We start from the raw sequence: 25443 nt of genomic DNA on the forward strand, positions 1-25443 counted from the left end.
TCTGAAATATTATGAAACGTTATATTGTTTTCTGTTTTCACTGTTTGTTTGTTTTTTGTTTTTGTTTTTTTGGTCTTACACAGTTAAGTTTTAGATATTTGCCTGTTTTTTTTCATTAACTTGAATACATTTTGGTGTAAAGAAGAAAATATCAATCAATCAATTTATTTATTGTCAACAACAAATTGCATTGTAAACGAGATTTCAGTTTCAGTGCAAACCGTTCATCACATACATCACATAAATTGTGGTGGGGTTGGAAGGGCGAACTATCTACTGATGTCATGTGTGCCGCAGGTTTGGCTGGTTCTTATGACTGCCAAGGGCCTCATTCTGAGGCGGTTCCCCATAGCGCTGCCGTTATTCTGTGGAAAGATAGTAGCCACATTGGGGAGGGAGAAGGAAAAAAAACATAGTTCACACTTTATCTTTGACAGGATGCAGTTTGAGATATATATATAAAAAAAACAATAAGCACATGTTGCGGGGTTAGTGTTTCTGTGCCCATAACTTCCAGGGGAGATTTTGATAAATCCAAAATAACACCTATTGTTTTGAGAGCAGGCTGCACAAGAATTTTCCACAGGCTTGAGTCTTGTCTAAAGAAATACGGAAATTACTCTTTTACTCTCTTGCCAAATGACTCATAAGGGTCGTTTGAGTCTATTTCAGACTCTGGCAGTAAAAAGACTCATGAATATGACATGTAAATGGTAAATGGCCTATACTTATATAGCACTTTTTCAAGTCAGGAGACCTGGCCAAAGTACTTTACACTACATTCATTCATTCACCCATTCACACACTGATGGTGGCAAACTGCCCTGGGGCTCACTGACAGAAGCAACGCTGCCGTACACTGGTGCCACCAGGCCTTTTGACCACCATCAGTAAGAATTTAATGTATACAGTGCCCTCCGCAATTATTGGCCCCCCTGTTTAAGATGTGGTAGAGGACTTTAAAAAATTATTCTCTTCTTTTAAACAACAAAGAACCTAAATGCAAAAAACAGAAAAATCCAACCTTTTATTTAAGTACATTACTTTGATGGTAAAAATAAAATCACACATTTAGAAATCAATTATTGGCACTCCTAACAATTCAGCTAAAAAATGTAATTGATTTTCTTTAAATGTGTTTTTCTGTAGTTGCTAAAGTTGATCAGGGTATCTAGGAACTTTTAATTAGTAATTCATGACTTCCTGTTCCCCTGGGGTATAAATATGACGTGACGCAGAGGCCTAATTCTCTTACCAATGAAACAGCATGGCAAAGACAAGAGAACACACAATTCAAGTAAGGCAGATGTGCGTCGGCCTTCATAAGTCAGGCAATGCTAACAAGATAATAGCCACTCGCCTTAACTTACCTGTATCTACGGTCAGAGGAATCATTAAGAAGTTTAAAACAACTGGAACAGTGAGAAACAAGGCTGGAAGAGGTCCCAAGTTTATCTTGCTACAAGGCACAGTGAGGGGGATGGTTAGAGAAGTGAAAAGAAGTCCTACGCTTACTGTCACAGAATTGCAACAAAGAGTGGAATCTTGGGGTCACAAAGTCTCCAAAACAACCATCAGATGCTCTCTGCATGCCAACGAGCTGTTTGGAAGGCATGCAAGGAGAAATACTTTTCTCACCAACACTCACAAACGTAAACGTCTAGAGTTTGCTAAGCGGCACTGGGACTTCAACTGGGATCGTGTGCTTTGCTTTGAACTTTTTGGCAGCAAACGCTCTAAGTGGGTCTGGCGTAAATCAAAAGATGAGTATGCCGAAAAGCACCTCATGCCCACGGTGAAGTATGGTGTAGGATCTGTAATGATGTGGGCCTGTTCCTATTCCAAAGGCCCTGGGAAGCTTGTTAGGGTGCATGGCATCATGAACACTTTGAAATATCAGGACATTTTAAATCAAAACCTGATGGCCTCTGCCAAAAAGCTGAAGATCGGTCGTCAGTGGGTCTTTCAGCAGGATAATGATCCGAAACATGTGGCAAAAACCTACACAAAAATCGTTCCGCAGTCACGAAAACAAGGTCCTCCCATGGCCACCTCAGTCCCCAGACATCAACCCGATAGAAAACCTGTGGGGCGAGCTAAGAAGGAGAGTACACAAGAGAGGACCCAGGACACTGAATGATCTAGAAAGATTGTGCAAAGAAGAATGGTCAAAGATCCCTCTCTCTGTGTTCTCCAATCTTTTGAAATGTTATAGGAGATTAAGTGCTGTCTTGTTGGCAAAAGGGGGCTGTACAAAGTATTAACATCAGGGGAGCCAATAATTGTGGAACATATGATTTCATGTTTTTTACTTTCTAAATGTGTGATTTTATTTTTACCATCAAAGTAATGTACTTAAATAAAAGGTTGGATTTTTCTCTTTTTTGCATTTGGGTTCTTTGTTGTTTAAAATAAAAGGAGAATTTTTTTAAGTCCTCGGCCACATCTTAAACAGGGGTGACAATAATTGCGGAGGGCACTGTATATTCAGGTTTAAACATACGTACATACTCTTCAGTATTATGTTATTCTTATGCACTTTTCTAAGGTCCATATTTGTGGGACCATTTTTCCTATAATCTCTTTGCTACTGTAAACCCAGAATTTCCCCATTGTGGGAAAACAGGGATTTTCTTTTCTTTTTTATTCTATTCTATTGTATTCTATACAATTCGCCCTTATTTTCATCGACGTTCTAACTTCAGCTCGGTAGGTGGCGGTAAATACACCTCCAGTTTGTTTGCCAGCCGTCAAAAGAAGGAAGCGTCTTCTAACGTAGCTGACGTCACTTCCTGGAGTCAGTAGACACAATAGATTTATAAACAAAACCAATTAAAGCCTTAACAAACCATTGGAGTAGGTAAGTTTGCGTTAGCAAATCCATTTCCGTTTTTCTGTGAAGCATCTTCATGTGTGCACTTTGAGGTAGTTTGTATAAGAGTAAACTTAATGAGTGATGAACAGCTAACGGCTAACATGCTAACCGACGGGCAAATTGGTGAATGAATTGCGCAAGCTTTTGATGTTTTTATGATACATAATTATTGCAAGATGCGTCTTTTCTGTGTGTGTTTTTTTATTAGTTCAGGTGTTGAGTCCGACTAGGATGAAGGTGGTGAATTTAAAGCAAGCCATTTTACAGGCTTGGAAGGAGCGATGGAGTGCCTATCAATGGGCAATTAACATTAAGAAAAACTTCCCTAAAGGGGCAACGTGGGACTACCTCAACTTTGCAGGTTTTATGCTCACTTGACATTAAATTGGTTCATTTACTGACGTTGTCTCCTCGGGTTTAAATGCTCTGTCTGTGTTTCAGAGGCTCTGATGGAACAAGCGATGATTGGACCATCTCCCAACCCACTAATTTTGTCCTACCTTAAATATGCTATAAGTTCACAGGTAGAAGAAAAAGTTCTATAACTGAGCATGATGTTAAACTATGTTCTGCTAATTAAGTAAGTGTTTGATTTGTTTCAGATGGTGTCTTATTCCAGTGTGCTCACAGCCATCAGCAAGGTAAACTAATGGCTTATAGTTTGTTATTACAGCCTAATCTCTGCTTCATGATTTTTTTCATGTTTTCCAGTTTGACGGTTTTTCTCGGGAGCTGTGTGTCAAATCACTGCTGGAGATAATGGACATGTTCTGCCATCGTCTCAAGTATGTTTACATTTAACATCTTGTGAATTATGCAAATTATAAACTAGAAAATACCCAAATATTCACTGCAATATCAATTAGGGTTATATGACAACAATCCATATAAATAAATATCCATATAAATATCTGTAAATTATGACATTAGTTTATTTGTCTGATATCATAACCAACTGATGTGTTTGTAAGCGTATGTTTTTGTTATTATCCATGGGAAAAATGATTGGATTACTCCCTCATAGCTGGAAACAACTTGGTCATCTTTTTAATAATGATTAATAATACTGTTTTTTTTTATCTTAAATTAGAATCCTGCTATTTAATGGAGAAGTCCGGTCAGCAAGGAATGATCAATGGATCATTATTTACACCTGAAACTAATACATTTGCGGTGATTTAAAAAATTTAGCTTTAATCAGTAAAAAAATAAAAACAATAGTTTTCGTCGCAATCACTGACTCTAGGAGTGGCCATTTTTGCCCAAATATAGTAACCCCTCCCTCCTGCCATCATCCAGCAGTGACGTCACGGTGCGGTAAGCCTAGCACCATTCTCCCCGCTTTACAAGCAGAATCAATGGGAACTACTAGACACATCTGCAATCAACAACAATTATTGAAGATTTCCAGAGGACTTCACCATTGAAATTCACCAGAGCTATAGTGAAACTGACAATGCCCACGTGCATGGCAGCTGGATGTTGGAATACATCGGGTAAAAGTAAAACATGAGTCATTTCATTTTTCTGATTGCCAACTTGAAGAGGGAGGATTTACCATCGAACTTCTGGCCAGAGAAAAAACCCGTAATATGTAGCCAACATTTGGAAGAAGAATGTTTTCAAGATGACTTGGATAATAGCGCGTTGTGACAAACACCAGATACAGCACTGGGACTTGATCAACAGCCGATACCGCACCCTGACATCACAAACCAGTAGGTGGCAGTAGTGTTCTTTGACAAACATGGATTCCTCCAGTAAAGCACATTCAAATGAAAATTACTCTGAATTAGAAACACTTATCATTTATTGAACAGGATGGTATAATTTCATATTTAAAGTACTTTCAGAAGTTTGAGAAGTTTCAGAAGTTCTCCTTTAAAACCTGTCTTTTAGCTGTTTCCTAACTGGCATTAGGGATGACACAGTCAGTCAGATTAATCCTTAATAATGGATTACTGAAATAATCGTCAACCAATGTAGTAATTGATCAGTCATTAACTGTTGTTTACACCCACTAACATGTGCCAATAGCTGCCAAAGCATCTACCCGGAGCAGTAATTATGCCAAAATTGTAAAAAAAATAGGCCTTGTTCTGGTTCAAAGCCATTATATTGCTCAACAAGCTTAATTTTTTATTGATGTTGATTAACTTAGCTCTGAGCTGACGCTTGTTCTTGTGCATTAAAGAAGCACTTACTAATCCACTCAATTTCTGACGAACGACGAACTTTACTTTTCTTTGAGCAGATATTTCTGAAGGATTGTTAATCTTGCACAGCATTCCACATTTAACGGTCAAAAACTGTAGAGCTCAGGTAACTACACCACATTCTAATTTCTTTCTGAACTGACGTGACACTTTTCGTATATTTTCAATGACTTCTTTTAGGTGGTGCTTTTCTACAAAACATAGAAAAATGGAACCTTATTGTTAAGAAAATATCTAAATATGCCGAAGGCATACACAGTAATGAACAATGTTAAAAAATGACATTTTTGGCTCTGGCATAGTGTTTTATTTACATTCAACAGCAGATTTAATGAAGTAATGATAGTTAATGGTCATAAGCATGGTGACCCTTTTTTTTTTCTTTTCTTTTTTTAAATCGACGTTCGGTTATATCAGTTAATCTTGAGCATCGGTATAAGAATTGATTCTAAATTTGAATACTTTCTTTTAACACAGCCCTACTAGTTTTCTAGTGCTTATTGTATCATTTTTTTTCTCTGCTAAATACACCAAGATTAAACTCGTAACTTTCTAAAAAAAAAAAAGTAACGTTCCACGAGGCTTTTGGAAATAAACAAGAAGAGTCTCTCTGCTTTTTGTTTGGTGCCCATTCAGCTGCCACGGGAAGGCTGAGGAATGCATCGGATTGTGCCGGGCCCTGCTGGTGGTGGTGGTGTGGCTCCTGCAGGGATGTGCGTTTTACTGTGACAAACTGAGAGAACTGGGACCATCGGCGAGCACAGAGGCCGTCCTCAGAGCCTGCCAGGAAAGGCTGCACGGCCTGGTGAGCAGCACCAAGAACAAAGCTCTGGTCCATATCGCCCGGCTGGAGGATCAAGGTATTTAGAGTTGCATTAGAGCCTTTGATATAAGAGCCTGACACCCAAAAGGAAGGAAACCACGTCTCCACATCTTTGAAGCACCCTGCTCTGCCTGCCAGACCTTACAGTTTCTGCTTCTCCACAGGTTCCTGGGCTAACGTTGAACAAGCAATGATTAAAGTGACAGACGGCCTCTGTGACGTACCAAACCAGACACTGAGGACTTCAATCGAGGAAACCTTGTCTTTGGTGAAAAGGTGAAGATGATGAATTTGGTTCGACTCCAACAGGAACCTCAGTCCGACATGATTAACCGTGTCTGTTGTCCCCCAGTATTCCCCACATGCTCTCTGTGCAGTGTGAGCCTCCTGCTCACGCCTCCTTCCCGTCTGTCCACGCTTTCATCATGCTGGAGGGAACCATGAATTTGACAGGGGAGACGCAGCCTCTGGTGGAGCAGCTGATGACGATTAAAAGAATGCAGGTGAACCTGAGCATTTGAACAAACTACGGCTACAACTAACGATTATTACAATAAGCTGATAGCCAAAGGTTTCTTAAAGGAAAAGTCCGGACGGCAAAGAATAATAATGGATCATTATTTATACCTAAAACTAAGACATTTGCGTTGATTTAATGAAATTAGCATTATTCAGTTAGTAAAATAAAAATAATTTTCATCTTGATCGAGTCTGGGAGTGGCCCTTTTCTCCCAAATATAGTAGCCCCTCCCTCCTGCCATCTTCCAGCAGTGACGTCACGGTGCGGTAAGCCTAGCGCCATTCTCCCCGCTTTACAAGCTAAATCAATGGGAACTACTAGACACATCTGCAATCAACAACAATTATTGAAGATTTCCAGAGGACTTCACCATTGAAATTCACCAGAGCTATAGTGAAACTGGAATACATCGGTTAAAAGTGTAAAAAAAATTACTTATTTCACCTTTCTGATTCCTGATCCTCCACGGACGGGTTGGTCGTTGGATCGCCAACTTGAAGAGGGAGGATTTGCCATCGAACTTCTGGCCAGAGAAAAAAACACGTAATATGTAGCCAACATTTGGAAGAAGAATGTTTTCAAGATGACTTGGATAATAGTGCGTTGTGACAAACACCAGATACAGCACAGGGACTTGATCAACAGCCGATACCGCACCGTGACGTCACAAACCAGTAGGTGGCAGTAGTGTTCTTTGACAAACATGGACGCCTCCAGTAAAGCACATTCAAATGAAAAATACTCTTAAGTTATAATTTTTTAAAAAGTATGTAATAATTTCTTACTTTCAGAAGTTTGTATTCTGAATGTGACTGGACAATTTTTAGAAACGTAAACAACAGAGCAGATTGACAGACAAAAACTTTTTTGTTATCTCTAGTGTTTACATGTTTTTCTACAATGTTATTATTGCTGCTCTAAGTGAGTCGCTCTGTCAGATAAAGACATGTTTTAGAGTCTCTATACTCCTGTTAATGATTAATCAATTACTAAATTAGTTGACAATTATTGAAATAGTTGAGTGATCACAATTAATACGATTAATTGTTTCAGCCCAAGAATAAACCCTTCAACTAAACACCCAGAGTCCAACTAAACTAAGAGGTCAAACAGCTGAAAGTACCACTGAATGTTTTATTCTCAGAATGAGCTCACCAAGAAGCCTTTGATCAACTTTCTAGGTTAGGATTCCCTCGCTGCAGACAAAAGGAGAGAAAAAAGATTGTTACTAGCAAAGCATTAATATGTAGTTTCACTCTGGTGATCAGGTGTTAGAACTGGCTTCATTTTAAAACCTTCATGTCTGAAAAGTAGTGAGGAGAGGAGCAGCTTAACCAAAGAGAGGGATTTTATATTTATGGAGGACAAGTCTCAAACTTCTAAGGCTTCAATGAAAACCTTGATTTCCATTCATTTTCTGACACACTTATCCCGAGCGAGGGTTTCTGGTGCCTATCTCCAGCTGTCTATGGGCAAGAGGCGGCGTACACCCTGGACAGGTCGCCAGAAAAAACCTTGATTTATTTATTGTTTTTTTCGCTTAGATGTGCATCGGTATGTTTTTGCCCACTCTGGAGCTTTGACTGCATTTTGTTGTTGCTAATCTTGTAGCTAGACATGAATGTGATGCTTTTTGGGGCTGCAGCTCTACTGAAATCTTCTGCTCTTGAGTTTGTCTTGAAGAAGTGGCTAATGGAACGTTGCCCCTTCTGCATTTTGAGGTCAGGCGCTCGGTGCTCTGGGCATTAGGCTGCTCTGTTTGTTCTTTTTTTTTTTTTTTGCAATCCAGACAGTGGCTTGTCTTTATTGACTCTGAGATAAAAATAAAAAAAAATAGTTGTAAAATGTGTTTAAGCATTTTTTTCAACCTGCAGTGTGATCATCAGGATTTTGATCCGACTTGAATTTCTTTTGTTGTTCCAAGTGGCAGAAAAACTTTAAAAAAGGTTCAAAGATAATTTGGAAAAAACTTCTAAAACTACATTTTAACTTCTATTTTTTAGATTTATATAAAACAAATCCCCCACATCATTTACTGACTGAACTAATCTAGAGCTGCAGCACTGATCAAGAATAAACTGATTGATTATTGCATTTGTAGCTAGAGCTAATGATGTTCGTTGGTGCATCAGCTGAATTTAAACATCAACAAAGGTGATAAATGAGGTTTATACTGAGAGAAAAAGTAGGGTTTATTTCCTCTAATTCTAGCAACTTCATTATAGTTGATTAGGGGAAATAAGAATCTCAGAGAGATCCAATCGTTAGATCCGGTATCATTTTCCTTGTTTATTGATTGGATTGCCTGTTCTCCTCAGCGGATCCCTGGTCCCCTGTTCGTCCTGGAGATCTGGAAGGCTTGTTTTACGGGCCTCATCGAGTCGCCGGAGGGCACTGAGGAGCTAAAATGGACCGCCTTCACTTTCCTCAAAGTAAAAGGAGTTTTTAAAAGGAATCCAACTTGTTTTTTTTTCTCTTTGCCTTTATCTTTTCAAACTTTTTCTTGAACATTTTTCTTTTTAGAAATATCCTCGTGTATGATCTCTTCACTTCAAGCTTGTCTTTTCTCCGTTTCTTTGCATTAGCGTTCACATCAATAATTCAAACAGGCTGACGTATGTGGTCTCTAGTCCTCCATGATGTCTTTATATATTAATAAAAACCCTGGGTCCTTGTCTTTTGTAGATTCCACAAGTTCTGCTCAGACTGAAGAAATATCCTCAAGTAGACAAAGGACAGGTAGATATTAGCAGCCTAACCGACATTCAGTATTTTAGTTTTAGTAATAATGTAATGAGGACAAATGTTTTGTTTTTTTATTTTCCAGGATTTTACAGAGGATGTAAATATTGCGTTCCAGTACCTCCTGAAACTGACACCACTGCTGGATAAAGCTGATCAGAGATGCAAGTAAGGGATCCAAATCGGCCTTTTGTTCCAAATACTCAGTTTCTCTACCTGGAAACTCAGGTGTTCTAATCATATCCTACCCGTCATCTTTTACCCTCAGCTGCGACTGCCTCGGCATGCTCCTGCAGGAGTGCAACAAGCTGGGACTGCTGTCAGACGTCAACACAGAATGCCTGACTTCCAAACGGTACGGCTTGTTTTTTTTTTCTTTTAGAGAGCAGTGAATTTATAGATCTTTACAACCCAGGAACTTCTCAACATTTTGCTAAAAACCTGTATATCCTTTTCGTTTTTTTATTTTGTCATGGACTTTATGTAATAAACCAACACAAAGCAAGAAGAAAAATGTTGCATTAAAGTTCTCTCTGTTCTCTCAATGTTCCACTGCGTTTTGCACCATATTTATTTATTCCCACTGCACTGAACCTTTCTATATCAATGCCTTTTGTACCATGACTTTAAACAGGTTTTCCTTTTCTCCTAAACTGTTGACATTCTGATCATTGTTGCACTTTATAAATGGAAATGTTCATTTCAATGTTAAAAGCTGCTCATTCACTGCTGTAAGCTGTATGCATCAAAATGTAGTTTTGTATACATTCTGTGTATAGTTAGACTCAGACCAAAATTTGTCATACACAGAGTGTATACAAAACAAAATTTCATTCAGTACAGCTCTCAAGACATTTCCATTTCTCAAATTGCAGCAGTGATAAAATGTAAACATGGTGATCAAATGTAAACATACAAAATGACAATAAAGTTTGTCTAAGTCTAACGGAACCACAGAAGGTTCATTCTGGATCATTGGATCCATTGAACAGTGGAAATAATCCAGACTGAGCTTTGAATTGATTGTTTCGACTCCAGCATCTCTCCATTCTGGTATTACTTCCATTGCTCAAGAACCAATAACACCGCCCTCTAGTGGACATCGGATACACTACATCACTGACCTTCCTAGAAGAGGTTATTAAAGGTACACTATGCAACCGGTGTTGATTTTCCAGCGAGGCTCCCCCCAGAGGGCGAAAGTAAAAGTGCACCGTCGTAAATATGCTCAGCTGTTCTCCTGGTTTCTCCGTCAAACCAGGCGCGGTTGTTTTGAGCTTAGCAGACAGGCGAACGCAACGAATGACTGACACAGTGAAAGTATGAACATGCCCACAGAGAGAGAGAAACCATTCCAATGTTACTTACAATCGCATCAGCAGAAACGCGAGGTCCGCGTCAGCCTTGCAGCCTTCTTTTTATTTTAGCTCTCGCCATTCGGAAAAAGCTTGCCCGATGTTCACCCGTGTACGACTCCTCTCTCTGTCCGGAGTCCTTTTCCTCTTTCCTGCCTGCTCCGACATGGGCTTTCGCTGTTTTCACGCTGGTTCCGCCATGATAACTGCACAAAGATCGCCACTGCGCTAGCAACGAGAAGGCTTTTAACTGGGGGCGTGTAGCAGTTCTCGCCGTAAAGCAAGACCGACTCTCGCGAGACTTCTGAGCCTGTGGGTGCGGGTCGGTGCTCCTGCAATTGCAAGTGCGGTATTTTCCCCACAGACCACCAGGGCGGCCGAGAATATCTTTGTTCAACCTGAAATGACTCATTTAATCATCCAAAACGTTATGGAACACATTAATTAACTGAAAAATGTTGCATAGTGTGCCTTTAAATTAAATATTTAATATAATAAAACATGAATGTACGGAAGAGGATTAGGGCCACTGGAAAAGAAAAAAGTTAACTGATTTTTGAATTTTATTTTAGTTTAGTATGGGGGAAAAGTCCGACTTCTGACTTTAATCTAAGAAGTCTGACTTTTTTCTCAGAATTCTGACTGAATTCTGACAATAAAAAAAGTCAGAATTCTGAAAAAAAAAAGTCAGAATTCTGACTAATCCTCTTCCGTATGAATGGGCAGTTAATCACGGATAAAGTATTTGCTAACATTGCTGTATCAAAGACACGTCAGAATCCCTATTGAATGGAGCTGACTGAGGCTCTCAGCACTTTGCGTGTTATTTTCTTATTTTCTTAACCTAAACCTGCTTTAAAACTTCTGCATAACTTCCCTTATCTGCAGTTTTTTGTCCTTCATGATGCGTGCATGCGCTCGTTGATTCGTTAGCACATTCAGCGGCCGTGCCTTCAGATCATGTTAAGCTCATACGTTTTAGCTTCATTCGCTACCCATTAAGGTTTTTTGGAGACTTGTTGATTTATTGTTTAAATTTTGTCCAACATTTTTTATCATTCTCTCCTATTTTCTCCTGTAAATGAGAAAACTATCAGGGATAGTTTAGACTGACGTCAAAATAATCGGCCTTTAAAGTACAGATCTGGTCGTCCTCTGCTTTTATCTCGGTCTATCACATATTATTCCCCTCAAAATTAACAGTTAAGTTTGTGTTTGCAGCTTTAAAACATGCATTTAAAGGTTCAAAGGATGCCAATATTTAGACTTCTTCATTTGCTACTAAATAAAATGTGTTAGTTTTCTGTAAATGGTGGCTGCCTTCTATGTTACCACCTCGACTGATTCTCCATCTCTCCTCCTTTTCTCTGCTGTACTTCTCGCCTTGTTTACTCAGGAATGAGGACCGGGAGTTTGCCCCAAGGCTGAAAACGGCAGAAAATGCAAATATCCAGCCTAACCCGGGCCTCATCCTGAGAGCTGAGCCAACTGTCACAAATATCCTCAAGGTAACCAGGCCTGGACAGCCATGCACTGTGCTGTAGCATAAGAAATGGAACAATCAATGCTTGACTGACAGTAAATCACATCAGTAACTCTGAATTTATTATTTAAAGGGTAAATTAAATATTTTTCCTCTTGGTGTTCTTTAGACAGTAGATGCAGACCATTCAAAATCCCCAGAGGGGCTCCTGGGGGTTCTGGGACATATGCTGTCAGGGAAGAGCCTGGACCTGCTCCTGGCAGCAGCCGCCGCCACGGGTAAACTCAAATCCTTCGCCAGGAAATTCATCAAGTGAGTATCTCAACAATACATCATAACCAAGGCTACGTCTCTTAGATGGCAGTTTTTTTAAAGATGTTTTCTACCTTCTTTGAGGCTCAATGAATTCCCCAAACACATCAGCGGCGAAGGATGTGAGTTTATTTCTAAAATCAACACCTTCTTATGTGAGATTTGAATAAAAACTCATCCTAACTTGATGATCTCTTTAATTTTTATTTTTTTTTGTCTTTTAGCCAAGCCTGCATCTGTTCGAGCCTTGCTCTTTGACATTTCCTTCCTCATGCTCTGTCATGTTGTGCAGACGTACGGCTCAGAGGTGAGTTCTGGTGATCAATGGAACAATTTATTATATCAAAGCCATTCTGGGTCTGATTAAATAATTTAGCTCCAGTTTCCTAGATTATATTAAAACATTACAACCTACAGTTTCCCTAAATTTGTCTGAAATAATAAAACCAAGGCAAAGTTTTTGGATGGGAAAATAAATCTCCCATTTGAAACTGTTGAATTTGACCTTTTTATCTGAGCCTAAAATAAAGAGTTAAGGTTAATTTAGACACTAGCTATCTTAGTTTTTTCCACCAGATGGCGCTACTTCCACCAAATGAAAGGATTCAATAAGAATTCTCCACTCTATGCTGCTTTCTGCAAGGCTGCTGGAGGTGTTGCTGCTGATGTTGGATAATATTGTGTGTTTAGAAATTTATCACCATGTTTCTTAATATGTATTTATTTATTTTTTATTAAAACTGAGTTGATCTTTTTAAACATACTGACCTTGAAAGATTTAAAATCCCAAAAATCCATATTGCTTCAATTTGTACAGGAGCAAAAATGTAATTCATGTTATTTGAGTTTATCTTTAGGCTTTAAAAGACTGAAAATAACAATATATTAACTTTTCTGGAAGCTGTTTTTATTCTAAAATTTTGGGTTTGAGGTTTTTATTGTTTTTAATTCAAAATAAAAAAAATATTAAACAAAGTGAATGTTGCTGCCAATTATTAACCTAACAATAATAAGTTAATAATAATAATATTACTGAAATATTCCTTTATATGTATTGTGCGCAGATATGGATTGCCTTAAAAATAAAACCAAAAGCTGTTTGTGCTTTTTAAAAACACTGCCTTTTAATTTAATAGCTTTTAGCATTTGTGAGACTTTGTCAACCTTGTTGGTTTATTTATTTTATGTTTTTAATTGTTTCTTTTTTTTTTTTAGCCTAATTTATAAATTCAATTGATTGTAATGTATGTTTTTTAATTTTCTGCCAAATATAAGCACTTAGTTTAGTTGTGACTCACATAAAAAGCTTTATTTATAAAGTTGCTTCGGTAAACTTAAAATCAACCAATAATAAAAGATGGTTAACAGTATTAATTATCGATACTTTGGAGTAAAATTGTTGTAAAAGGATTAACTTATTTATTTATTTATTTATTTATTTATATGTCTTTATGTTCAGAAAATTGAGAAAGATCTTCTGAAAATAAAATAGAAATTGATCTTATGGGGATTTTTTTTTTTGATTTAAGCAAATCTTATAAAAAGATGATGCACCAATGATAAAATACTAATAGATGATAATGGATGCATCTTTCTGTGGCAATTATGAAATCTATTTAGTGAATCAAGGATGTAAAGTTTAGTAAATATACTGACATTTAAAAAGATAAATAAATGATTTTCTCTGTTATAAACTAAAAGACTCAGTTTTAAGGGTAAAAAAAAGTATCTGCATATTATAAATATAAGATAGACTTTTTGGAATTTGGGCACTAAGACCTATAAAGGACATGTAAGGAGATCAAGGAGCTTTGATGAAGCATTGATGGTTTGCTAATGTCTGGCTCTCCCTCTCTAGGTGATCCTGTCGGACCCCAGTCCCTCAGGGGAGACGCCCTTTTTTGAAATATGGCTGCAGACGTGCATGCCGGAGGAAGGGAAGACTCTGAATCCGGACCACCCCTGCTTCAGACCGGAGCCGGGGAAAGTGGAGAGCCTGGTGACTCTGCTGAACAGCTCTACAGAAATGAGACTGGTGTAAATGCATATTTTTACTAAGCATCTCTTCACATCTGGTAAAAGTTTATCTCACACATTCTGTATACGCTGTATCAGTCAGATGAAGTGGCACGAAATCTGCCTCAACACTCCGGCAGCCATTTTGGAAGTTCTTAATGCGTGGGAGAACGGCGTGCTGTCTGTGGACGTGGTACAGGTCAGTCCTCGCTGCGCCTTCTTTTTATTATTTTTGTCACTGTTCTTGAAACCGATTATTTCGGTTAATCAGCTTCCAAAACAAACACCACTGCTTCTGTTTGACTCATCCCACCGTTCTGTGTGAAACCATCATTACAAACTTGTCACAGCAAACTTGCAAAGAGATGTAAAAGCACAGCACAACCAATGGGTATATTATAAGTGATGCAATAAACTAACACCCTGATACTATCGCTGAATATTAAGTTGCCCCACTCTTGCCGTCCCTCTTCTAACCCACTTCTCCTTCCTTTGAGAGTTTCACTCATTGTTGGCGGTTTTTGTTTTAGTCAGATTCTTTCTGCAAACCAAAAAGTCGATTTTGTTTTCCTCTTCTTTCTTTTCTATTGAGTGCAGAGGATTACAGACAACATCAAGGGGAAGGTGTGCAGCATGGCTATTTGTGCCGTGGCCTGGCTGGTGGCGCACGTCAGGATGCTTGGACGGGATGAGAGGGAGAAGCCGCAGACTATGATCCGACAGCTAGTTACTCCCCTATATGCGGAAAACACTCTACAGTTTTATAACGAACGGTAAAAAAACACAACAAAGTGTCTGGATTCTGACTGCCTAAATCTGCTGAGGGTAAACAGGTGAAATCATCTTCCTCTTCTTTCAAACCCCCCTTTCAGCGTGGTCATAATGAGCTCCATCATGGAGCAGATGTGTGCGGACGTCTTCCAGCAAACGGGCGCCTTGTTGCGTTCCCCCCTAGAAGGCCAGGAGCCCATCCCGTACCGCAACCTGCTGCCTCCCAAAGAACCCATTCACCGCTCCCTCAGCCAGCAGTTCCAGGCTGTGCTGCGCAAAGGCTGGGTGGACAGTCGAGCTCTGCACCTGTTCGAGGGTCTGCTCAACATGGGGGGGGTCTTCTGGTTTACTAACAACCTGATCAAGGTAACTGGACTGAATGACAACATTTCTTCACATCTCGTCATGTTCAATAAACTTTTATGCTGAATATCTCGGACGAAACACAGGAGAAAAAATGTCGACTGAAAGGTATCAAAAGTTCTTTTAAACAAACAAAAACTGCAGTAAAGTCAAGTTCATTTAAAACACAGTTCAGTACGAATAATAGAATAGGTTTTACATGAAATAAACGGTAAATAAAAGCAAGTAAAGATAAAAACAGGCAGCAAACAGTTGGACCACAAACTTGATTTTATGATACTTCAATTAACAGTTTAATGGTGAATTCACACTGAATGCAGTGAAAGCCATGGATTTTCATGCCGTCTCTATGGAAACCGTGTGGGAAAGTGCGGTAAGCAGCCAGCTGTGAGCAGTCACCGCTTCGCGCTCTCTGTGCTGCTTAGGCGTTGTCATGCAGAGAGGTGAAAAAGATCTAAACTTTCCTGTGAAATGGCATCGCAGCAGCCAATCGAGCTGGTTGTGACGTAGGTTAAAGAATTGCAGTCGAGGCAAAGCTTTTTTTTTAGTTAAAATGGAAAATAGAGAAAATAAGAGACCAAATATGAAATAAGGAACGCTCTGAAGAGGTTTTAGATGGCTTTTTAAAAAGCTGTTTAAGTTTAACCCTAAAGGACCGCTTGTCATCCTCCCTTACCTCCAGCTCAGACCTCGGCCCCTCCTGCTGCTCGGCCAGATAGAAGCGCGTACTGCCGAACCCGACCGTCATCCAGACGCAGTTCTGGATGAACCAAAGTGATCTACTTTTTCAGCAATTTTTTTTTTTTTTTTTACTTGATGGCCTCTCCAAGCTGATTCAAAGGTTCTGCATAGAGATATATTTAGCAGCGGTCTGTAATGGTATGTTTCACCTTTTACTGTAAAGTCCCTAAACCATGATCCTGACGGGTAGACGGTTCTATCGAGAACACAGACAGCAGTGTTTTGGATCTGCTGCAGCTTTCTGACGGAGTTTTTAGGCAAACCTATGAAGATGCTGTTGCAGTGATCAGTTCTACTAAAGATAAATGCATGAATGTTTTTGTCTATATCCTGCTGGGACATTAGTCCTTTAATGCTGGAGATGTTCTTCAGGTGATAAAAGGCGCATCGACGTCATCTGTTCTAAGCATCTTGCCAACATTCTGATGGATTCATAGTCTCCTGATGATATTCTGATGTAAAGCTGTGTGTCGTCTGCATACTTATGGTAAATTATGTTTTTGTTTGCTATAATCTGAGCTAAGGAAGGCATGTAGATGTTGAATAGAAGGGACCCTAGAATGGAGCCTTGAGGAACCAGTAGTTTCCAGATCTACCTTCAGCTGCGTCTTTACAAGCTCTGTAAATTCAGGCGTTAATATTTTACCTGAGCTGGTTCAGATTTCACGGTGAATGTCTGACTGTCTTGCCACATATTTTCAGTGTGAATTATGTCTGAAATTTTTGCCGATTTCACAGGAAAATCAAACGATACTGTAAACTTAGGTTAGATGAGCAACAAGGAGAGAGACAGAAAAAGTACTACTAAAGTAAAGCTACAAAAAAGAAAGAGAGCATCAAAGAGGAAAAAATTTGCAAACACAGAAATGAGACTAAGACACAAAACGCATGCAAAGGAGAAAAGCTGCCAACTAGCATAGCATAACGGAAATGCTCCAGACCACTAGGGGGAGATAATCATCTTTTCATAGGCCCCCTCTCTCTCTTCCTTCTCTTCCTGCATGTTGAAAAAAGGTTTTAAGTAAACTCAATAAGACGGTCATTATTGTGATATTTAACCGTTTTTAGCATCATAAAAGAGGCTCCGAAAAACTGCTTGAGCTAATGGTGCGTCAACTTCCACTATCCAACCTAGGAGATTGATGCGTGTCTGACAGTCGTGATGTTTAAAAGTAAATTTTGTCCCCGTATCGTTGCAGCACGGAAAATGTTTTATAAATGGAAATTAAAAAATATGCAATCCAGAAATAATCCTACATAAAACGAAATACTACTAAGAAAAACTACATAATAAAAAAAGGTTTTTAAAGTAACTTTGCTGTTTTCTTAGAATTTATCTTTTCATTTTTTTGTTCAAATGTAAGTTTTTTATTTAACTGAATTTTTTTGAATTTATTTTTTCAAAATAATTTTGTCAGATTGACAAATCTGGGAACAAATTTATTTGAAAAAATTCTGCACTCTTTTTATTAGTTTTTTACCTAATTAGACGATGTTTGAAGTATAGTATAAAAGCAACATCTGCTTTGAGACATTTTCTCGTCTCATCTGTAAACTGAGGATTCAAGATCAGACCATGCTGACCTGTTGGAGAAAAGATTTATTTTGATATTTTCTCTAATTTCTGAACTGTTCAGACGTTCCTTTTTGTATTAAAGCAACAATTGAATTAAACAGCAGCTCCAAAGGTTCATGGCCTCAGTATCTAAATTGATTAAGTGAATTTTATTTGCAGGTACCAGAGTAAATGGGGAACATAAAAATTAGGGATGCACGATATTGGGATTTTGGCCGATATCCGATATGCCGATATTTTAAAACTCATGTAGCCGATAACCGATATCAATACCGATGTTAAAGCTGGACAAAAATAAGTAGTCATTGAAAATAGCAGTCTTGTTATCCATTCTGACACTTTGAAAAATAATATACTCAAATATATTTTCATATGCTGATATAAAATAGATTTTTAAAAACGCGGTTTTCAAAGTCTCGTGAAATTTCATCATTCTGTTACAAACTCTCGTGATATTTTACAAATTCTTGCGAGATTTTGTTAGTAAAATAGATCGATACCGTGTCAATATATCAAATTTCGTGAATTTTCGGGGGATTTGGTAGCATAACGATGACATATAGCAATATTTCATTAGTGAAAGAGATTGATATGGTGTTTTTAAATGGCAATATATCATCATATGAAGATATTGTGATGTTTTAACGTATCAATATTTTTTCCCTCGTCTTTAGAAGTTTTTAAGTCTGTAAAAAAATAAGTTTTTGAGGAAGAAGAAGAAGTATTTTTTTTTTTTTTCCAGACTTTAAAAACTCAGAAGCTGATCAAATATCGGGTTAAATATCGGTGGGGCGGCCGATGTCCGATATTCAGTTTTAAGGCCGATACAGGCCGATACCGATAGGGGGCCGATTATATCGTGCATCCCTAATAAAAATGCATACCACCCTCTATTATCCATCATTTATAGCGTGTAATAACTCTATACCTGCTTATATGTTGTTTCTAACCTGAAATCCAACATAAATGCGTTAAAAATTGTGCTTTCTCTGCTGTTAAATCTTCAGGTCTACGTTTTCTTGGTCTGTTTTATTTTCTGAATTCCTCACAGATATTAATCTTATTCTTTGAAGGAGCTGCTGAAGGAAACCCGGCAGGAGTGGGCCAGTAGGGTGGTAGAGTTACTCTACAGCATCTTCTGCCTGGACAGTCAGCAGATCACGCTAACTCTGCTGGGAACCATCCTGCCCAACCTTCTAACGGACTCCGCTCATTGGCGCAGCCTGGCCGACCCTCCTGGAAAGGCCCTGGCCAAGTAAGAGTGGATATGTTTTTGTTTGTGTGGGTTTTTTGAGCAGATTAATCCATTCATTTTTTTATTTTGTTTGTTTATCTGAGGTTAAACCCCCCCCCCCGTCATCCTATGGAGAGCCGTTTCATTCAAAATTAAATAGATACTGTTTCTTTTAGTATTTAAGATATTTAATATATTTAATATTTATAAAGATTCCATTACATAAATAAAATACAAAATATATAATGAAAAATGTTTTTTAGCTTATGCTTGTTTATTTCCTTCAGAATAACTTCTGCTCCTTTCTTTGAATATAGAGCAAAACAAGTTAGACAGAAATAAAAAGAGCCCCAAAATTAAATCTTTATTTTTAAAATACAAAAAAATACTTTTTAAGATAACTGATGCAAAATAAAACACCACTGTAAAAATAAAAAAAGTTAAATATATATTAAAAGGTAAAAAATAAATCGTAAAACAAAAATTTTAAAATCCAAATATTTTCTCATGTATTTCATTTGTATATTTCATTTATTTGGAGGAATATTTAACTTATTGATGACAGTACATCTTTTTGTGAAGAATTGTGACTGAAACGGCTTTCCGTACTCCGGAACCCCTCAGGTTGTCGGTGTGGTGTGCTCTCAGCTCCTACTCCTCTCACCACAAAGGAGCGTTTTCAGCCCGGCAGCGGAAAAGGCAGAGGGAAGATATCGAGGTGAAGCTGCCTTTCAGTTCTACGTTCACTCTGAGCCAAAGCTGACCTGTTACCTCCGTATCACTAACAACAAGCCGTTTATTTTCTGTTATGTGTGTTTGGGGGGGCGGGACCACAGGATTACAACAGTCTCTTCCCGTTGGACGACACTCAGCCATCTAAACTCATGCGGCTCCTCAGCTCCAATGAGGATGAACCTGTAGCCCTTTCCAGTCCAGGTCAGTTTATTAAGCTTAAGGCTTTAAATCAGATATTTGCCTTTCAGGCTGAGCTTTGAGTTTAAATAGATACAAACATCAGGCTACAAACCAGTTTCTTCCTGGAGGTATTCAGTTTTTTTTTTCTGTGGCAACCAGTCAGTGACTGCGTGCAAATTTATGGGAATCATCTTCCGAAGGCCAGATTCAAAGGTCCATCATAGCGCGGCGCCGAGGTCTGGTTGGATTTTAAGACTCCCTGATATGCGGCCTACAAATGCGTCCTTTTTTTTGCCCTGATTTGAAGGATTTGAAGCAAGCCAGCTGCTCTGTGATCAGAGGAAAAAGGGCGATGGCGCTCAACAGTGGTGAATAGTGGAAGTGCAGTTAAATGTAATACAAGTATGTCAATAGTTCTGTCTGAAATTAATCAAAATTGTTTTTTAAATAGTTATTGAGTCAGATATGTGATGGGTAACGTTTAATTTATCTAAAGGTTTTTATCTGTTACTGTGTAAATGGGTTTGGCTGTAATTTTAGGACAGGTTCTAATATATCTGCAGTGTGGGGACTATAAATCTGATAGGATTTAAATTTTTTAATTGCTATTTTGCACAATAAGTATTTTTTGTTGTTGAATATAAGATATTTTGCAGATATATTTTTATAGATACATTGTTTAGATTTACTTGTATCTGTCTACCTCTTTTATAGAACAGGAATAGAAAATCCCTTTATTTTCCCACAATGGGGAAATTCTGGTGTTTACAGCAGCAAAACGATTATTAAAAAAATTTCACAGAACAATGTATAAGAATTACATAACTGTGAAGAGTTAAAATATAAACAATAAAATAACGTACTGTAAAGTGTTTTAACAATAAAAAATTGTGTACCTGGAGCAGGGGTCGGAAAAACAAACTGCTCAAAGAGCCATATTGGACCAAAAAAATAAAAAATATATCTGTCTGGAGTCGCAAAAATGTAAAAGTCTTCTATCAGCCTCGTATGGCAACACAGGCTCTAAGTGTATTATCCCACAATAGAAAATGACTATGTGGGCTTAAATGTATATTAAGCAATCATGATTAAATGTTTATCCTGGAGCAAATGTCACATAGCAACATGAGGTGAGAGAGGAGCAGTGAACAAACTCACCGCTTCATCGCCCCTCACCGCGCGGTTTAGGTTTTGTTGCATTGATCAAATTATAGAAACACAATAAAGGAATCTTTCTATAGTGGATGTTTTTCTGTTGGGAGGAGATGATTTAGTCATGAGGAACCAAGCAGGAACTGACATCCATCAGAGCAGTTCTCTCTAACCCTGAAATCCTACATCCGCCGTCACCATCGTTCCTTGGTGTGATTTATATTTTTAGGATCTGGTGAAAAAATGGAAGAAAGTTCCCATCCCTGCATCAAAGCGCTGTCTGTTTGATCTGTGGACAGTATTCCATCCTTGCACCCAAGCTAGCAGCAGGAGTGGAGTTTGGAGATGCAATGCAATCCACTTTTTTAATCTATCTTTGAGCTTTTTTTAATTTATCCAAAAGTTCTGCAATGGCACTTTTTCTCCCCCTCCAAACTTGGCTGTCGGCTCCATATTTTGCCTTCCCTGGAAATACCTTTCCAAATTTTTCTTTTTATTGTTTGACAACCTCTCATTACAAATCAAAAATGTAGGCAATCAAATCAAATGATTCGGTCCATTCTTTGAGTCCTCTTTTCTCATCAGCTATCTTCCCTTTTCCCTTTGGGATCCATGGTCCCAGACACACCTGCAGCTTTGTTTGCCCAGCACCACGACACGCTGGTTGCAAGTTGTGACCACTGATCTCTGCGGCCATGAAGCAAATTATTATTTAAATTTATTTATTATACAAATGTTTACAGCATTGGAAAACATAACCTCCTGCACAAACAAAAAAAATCGATTTTCATACATTTTTGAAAAAGCTCCAGGGAGCCGCAAGGGGGCATTGGCGCATGTGGCTCCGCCGACCTGGAGAATAAGTAACCAATATGCAGCTATGGACATTTTTACAGTAATGGGTATTTTAAAATAGCAGCAACATCAGAGATGTGCAAAATCAAAGCAGCATTTTATTTAACTGACTAAGGTTTCTATCATTACATTTGATTTTGTTTGTTCCTGCTCCCAGTGGTTGGCACCTTTTTTCCACCCTGTAATCTCATGAATGTAGTCTTTGTTCACATTACAATAACAAAAAGAAAAAGTTTTGAAAACTTCGGTATTCATTCATTTCCTGCTTTGTGTGTCAACTCTCATCAACTATATTGGAACTATTTTCATGGACTTGGAAGGATCTAGTCCAGGTAGACGGCTTCCTTGGAGCCCATAAATTCGAACGCACCCAGTGTCTCTAGCTATTATTTAAGCAACAACTCGCCTATCAGCAAGTTCTAACAGGAGCTCTGGGAGGGTTGTGTTAAAAATGAGCGGTTCTGAGATTTAAACAAGCTAAAGCTGTATCATTTTGTCCTTTGCACAGAGCCAGCCACATGACTCCAGTAATGAGCTTTTAGCCATCAGGAATTTAAACTTTTTTTTTTTTTTTGCAGCAGAGAGAACCCCAGAACAAGTTATTGCATGACTTCAGAAAAATGTTAACAAACCTTTTCTTCTTTTTTTTCCCAGTGTTGTTAAAACTCAAAGTCTGGTTTTGTTTCTCAGTGAAATTCGTAGAAAAACATGTTTAGAAATGTTTGATTGTTTGAAATAAACCAAAGAAACATGATCTGCTGGGTTAGTTGAATAATACTTTGTCCAGCAGCCTCCCATGCAGTGTTTGGTTTGTTAAGAACTGAACCCAAAGGTTTTTCTCAACAAACTCAAACGATCCTAAACAGAGAACATGTGTTGGAAAGAACCTGATCTGTGAAGTCTCCAGCAGACCAAACACTGCCCAGTAGACATCAATCGATACAGGGTTTAATTTTAGGCTGACCATTGTTACCTCATTCTAACCAATCCTCCATAAATGTCCTCCATATTTACATGATAAAAACACAATGATAACAAATGTTACGTTATAAGGTAGTGAAAAATAAATGGGTTTTGAAATGTAAAATAAATGTAAAGGCTCAAACTGCTGTGGCACATCTCAGCTTCCCTCTTTTCTATTTCTGGAGTTTTTTTTTTTTTTTGTTGGTTTTGTTTTCCACTGTTACTAAAAACAAATAAAAACATGTGACTTCATCAGCTGTTTTGTCATGTCCCGTTGCCTCACAGGAGACCGATCGATGAGCAGTTCTCTGTCTCCCTCCCAGCTTCACACCGTCAACATGAGGGACCCGCTCAATAGAGTCCTGGGTGAGATATTTCTCTGTTGTCTTAAAATAATCCCTAAACAGTCATATATAAACTAATAAACGAATAAAATCTACACTAATTATTAGCACATAGAAATGAATCGTTGAGGGTTGGTAAGTGTAGTCACATGATGGTGGGGAATACCAGGTTTTGGAAACCCCCCTTATGATGAATACAACAAATGGACATAGTGTTCCGTTGCCCGGACGCGGGTCACAGGGGCCCCACTCTGGAGCCAGGCCTGGAGGTGGGTCACGCTGGCGAGCGCCTGGTAGCTGGGCTTTTGCATGGGAGTTTGCACAATCAGTCTGCATGTGTTTTTTAGATCTGGAGAAGGCATTCGAACGTGTCCCTCGGGAGGCCCTGTGGGGCGTACTCCGGGAGTGTGGAGTACCAGGCCCTTTAATAGGGGCTGTTAGGTCTTTGTATGACCGGTGTCATAGCCTGGTCCGCATTGCCGGCAGTTAGTCGGACTCATTTCCGGTGATGGCTGGACTCCGCCAAGGTTGCCCTTTGTCACCGATTCTGTTCATAACTTTTATGGACAGAATTTCTGTTTTTTTGAGGGGATCTGTCTTGGTGGCCTTAGGATTGCATCTCTGTTATTCGCAGATGATGTGGTTCTGTTGGCTTCATCAGGGCGTGATCTACAGCTCTCCCTGGAGCCGTTCGCAGCCGAGTGTAAAGTGGCCGGGATGAGGATCAGTCCCTCCAAATCCTAGACCATGGTCTTGAGCTGGAAAAGGGTAGAGTGCCTTCTCCAGGTTGGGGAGGATGTACTGCCCCTAGTGGAGGAGTTTAAGTATCTTGGGGTCTTGTTCACGAATGAGAAAAAGATGGAGCAGGAGATCGATAGGCGGATTGGTGCAGCATCTGCTGTGAAGCGTGCGCTGTATCGGTCTGTTGTGGTGAAGAGAGAGCTGTGCCAAAAAGCAAAGCTCTCAATTTTACCGGTCGATCTACGTTCCTACCCTCATCTATGGTCATGAGCTTTGGGTCATGACCGAAAGAACGAGATCCCAGATACAAGCAGCTGAAATTAGTTTTCTCCGCAGTGTGTCTGGCCTCTCCCTTAGAGATAGGGTGAGGAGCTCAGTCATCCGGGGTGGACTCAGAGTAGAGGCGCTGCTCCTCCACATGGAGAGGAGCCAGTTGAGGTGGCTCGGGTATCTGGTTAGGATGCCTCCTGGACGCCTCCCTGGTGAGGTGTTCCAGGCACGTCCCACCGGGGGGAGGCCCAGGAGGAGACCCAGGACGCCAGGGGGACTATGTTTCTCGCCTGGCCTGGGAGCGCCTTGGGATTCCTCCGGAGGAGCTGGCCGAAGTGGCTGGAGAGAGGGAAGTCTGGGCCTCCCTACTGAAGCTGCTACTCCCCCCGCGACCCGACCCCGGATAAGAGGAAGATGGATGGATGGAAACCCCCCCTAACCCCTAATGTCTGTTGATTAATCCATCTGCTAATGTGATTCTTATAAGTGGAGAGTTGTTTTATTCAGACATAAATATACTAATCCTGCATCAAATAACAAATATCCATAAAATAAAATATATATTTTTTTATTTCTGTACTCAATTTCAAGCTAATTCTTTTTTTCCAAAGATATATTTGTTAATTATTTATTTATTTATTACCATAAAATAAATGAGATTTTTATCTTATTTATTTAATTTAAGGTTTATTAATTTATTTGTAATTCAAAATGTATTTATTACTTTTCAAGATTTCTCCATAAAATGACACAAAAAGTTTCTTTAGGTTATTTTTTTATTTATCTATGTTTCTTATTCTTTTTTTTTTTTTTTTTTTTATCAAAATAAATGTGTTAATTCCACATTTTATGTATTTATTTTCAAGATATTAATATTTATTTTTTCGTACGTTTTATTATAGCTTTGTCATGTGCTCCCAGGACTTTTATTTTGTTAATCCCATTGATATTTCAGGGTCTTTTTTTATTTCATGTTTCTATATTCAGATAAAGGGGCGGAGCAGTTAGAGGCGAACGCAGCAGTTCTGCACTTAGACTCAAAGCATAAACTGAGTAAACCCTGCGATGGCTTCACAGTCCTTCAGCGCCTCTTATCAACCATGCAACACATGAGCTGAAGCTCTGGGCTGACAGAACTGAACCTGGCAGCCACATTAATGATGTGTTGCGCTCAGG

General features: G+C 38.9%; 1 protein-coding gene across 2 annotated transcripts in view; it reads left to right on the top strand.

The window, feature by feature from the left end:
• Positions 1–2781: 2781 nt before the first annotated feature.
• Positions 2782–25443, top strand: part of med24 (mediator complex subunit 24) — a 28251-nt gene continuing 5589 nt past the window's right edge. The window contains exons 1-24 of one of the 2 annotated variants that reach the window (XM_038296777.1): positions 2782–2860; positions 3084–3236; positions 3317–3399; positions 3478–3516; positions 3587–3660; positions 5728–5951; positions 6079–6190; positions 6267–6417; positions 8753–8866; positions 9120–9173; positions 9262–9344; positions 9445–9531; positions 11928–12039; positions 12184–12326; positions 12411–12448; positions 12551–12633; positions 14185–14363; positions 14442–14541; positions 14940–15115; positions 15215–15479; positions 18867–19048; positions 19652–19745; positions 19864–19963; positions 23198–23278. In XM_038296777.1, the coding sequence (XP_038152705.1) occupies positions 3107–3236; positions 3317–3399; positions 3478–3516; positions 3587–3660; positions 5728–5951; positions 6079–6190; positions 6267–6417; positions 8753–8866; positions 9120–9173; positions 9262–9344; positions 9445–9531; positions 11928–12039; positions 12184–12326; positions 12411–12448; positions 12551–12633; positions 14185–14363; positions 14442–14541; positions 14940–15115; positions 15215–15479; positions 18867–19048; positions 19652–19745; positions 19864–19963; positions 23198–23278 (2704 nt within the window). In that variant the 5' untranslated portion in view covers positions 2782–2860; positions 3084–3106. Of the gene's footprint in view, positions 2926–3083; positions 3237–3316; positions 3400–3477; positions 3517–3586; positions 3661–5727; positions 5952–6078; positions 6191–6266; positions 6418–8752; positions 8867–9119; positions 9174–9261; positions 9345–9444; positions 9532–11927; positions 12040–12183; positions 12327–12410; positions 12449–12550; positions 12634–14184; positions 14364–14441; positions 14542–14939; positions 15116–15214; positions 15480–18866; positions 19049–19651; positions 19746–19863; positions 19964–23197; positions 23279–25443 lie in introns of both variants that reach the window. The other variant, XM_038296778.1, reaches the window with a different exon arrangement.

The sequence above is a fragment of the Cyprinodon tularosa genome, unplaced genomic scaffold, assembly GCF_016077235.1.
Source record: "Cyprinodon tularosa strain WSP-4 unplaced genomic scaffold, ASM1607723v1 ctg377, whole genome shotgun sequence".
Classification (NCBI taxonomy): domain Eukaryota; kingdom Metazoa; phylum Chordata; class Actinopteri; order Cyprinodontiformes; family Cyprinodontidae; genus Cyprinodon; species Cyprinodon tularosa.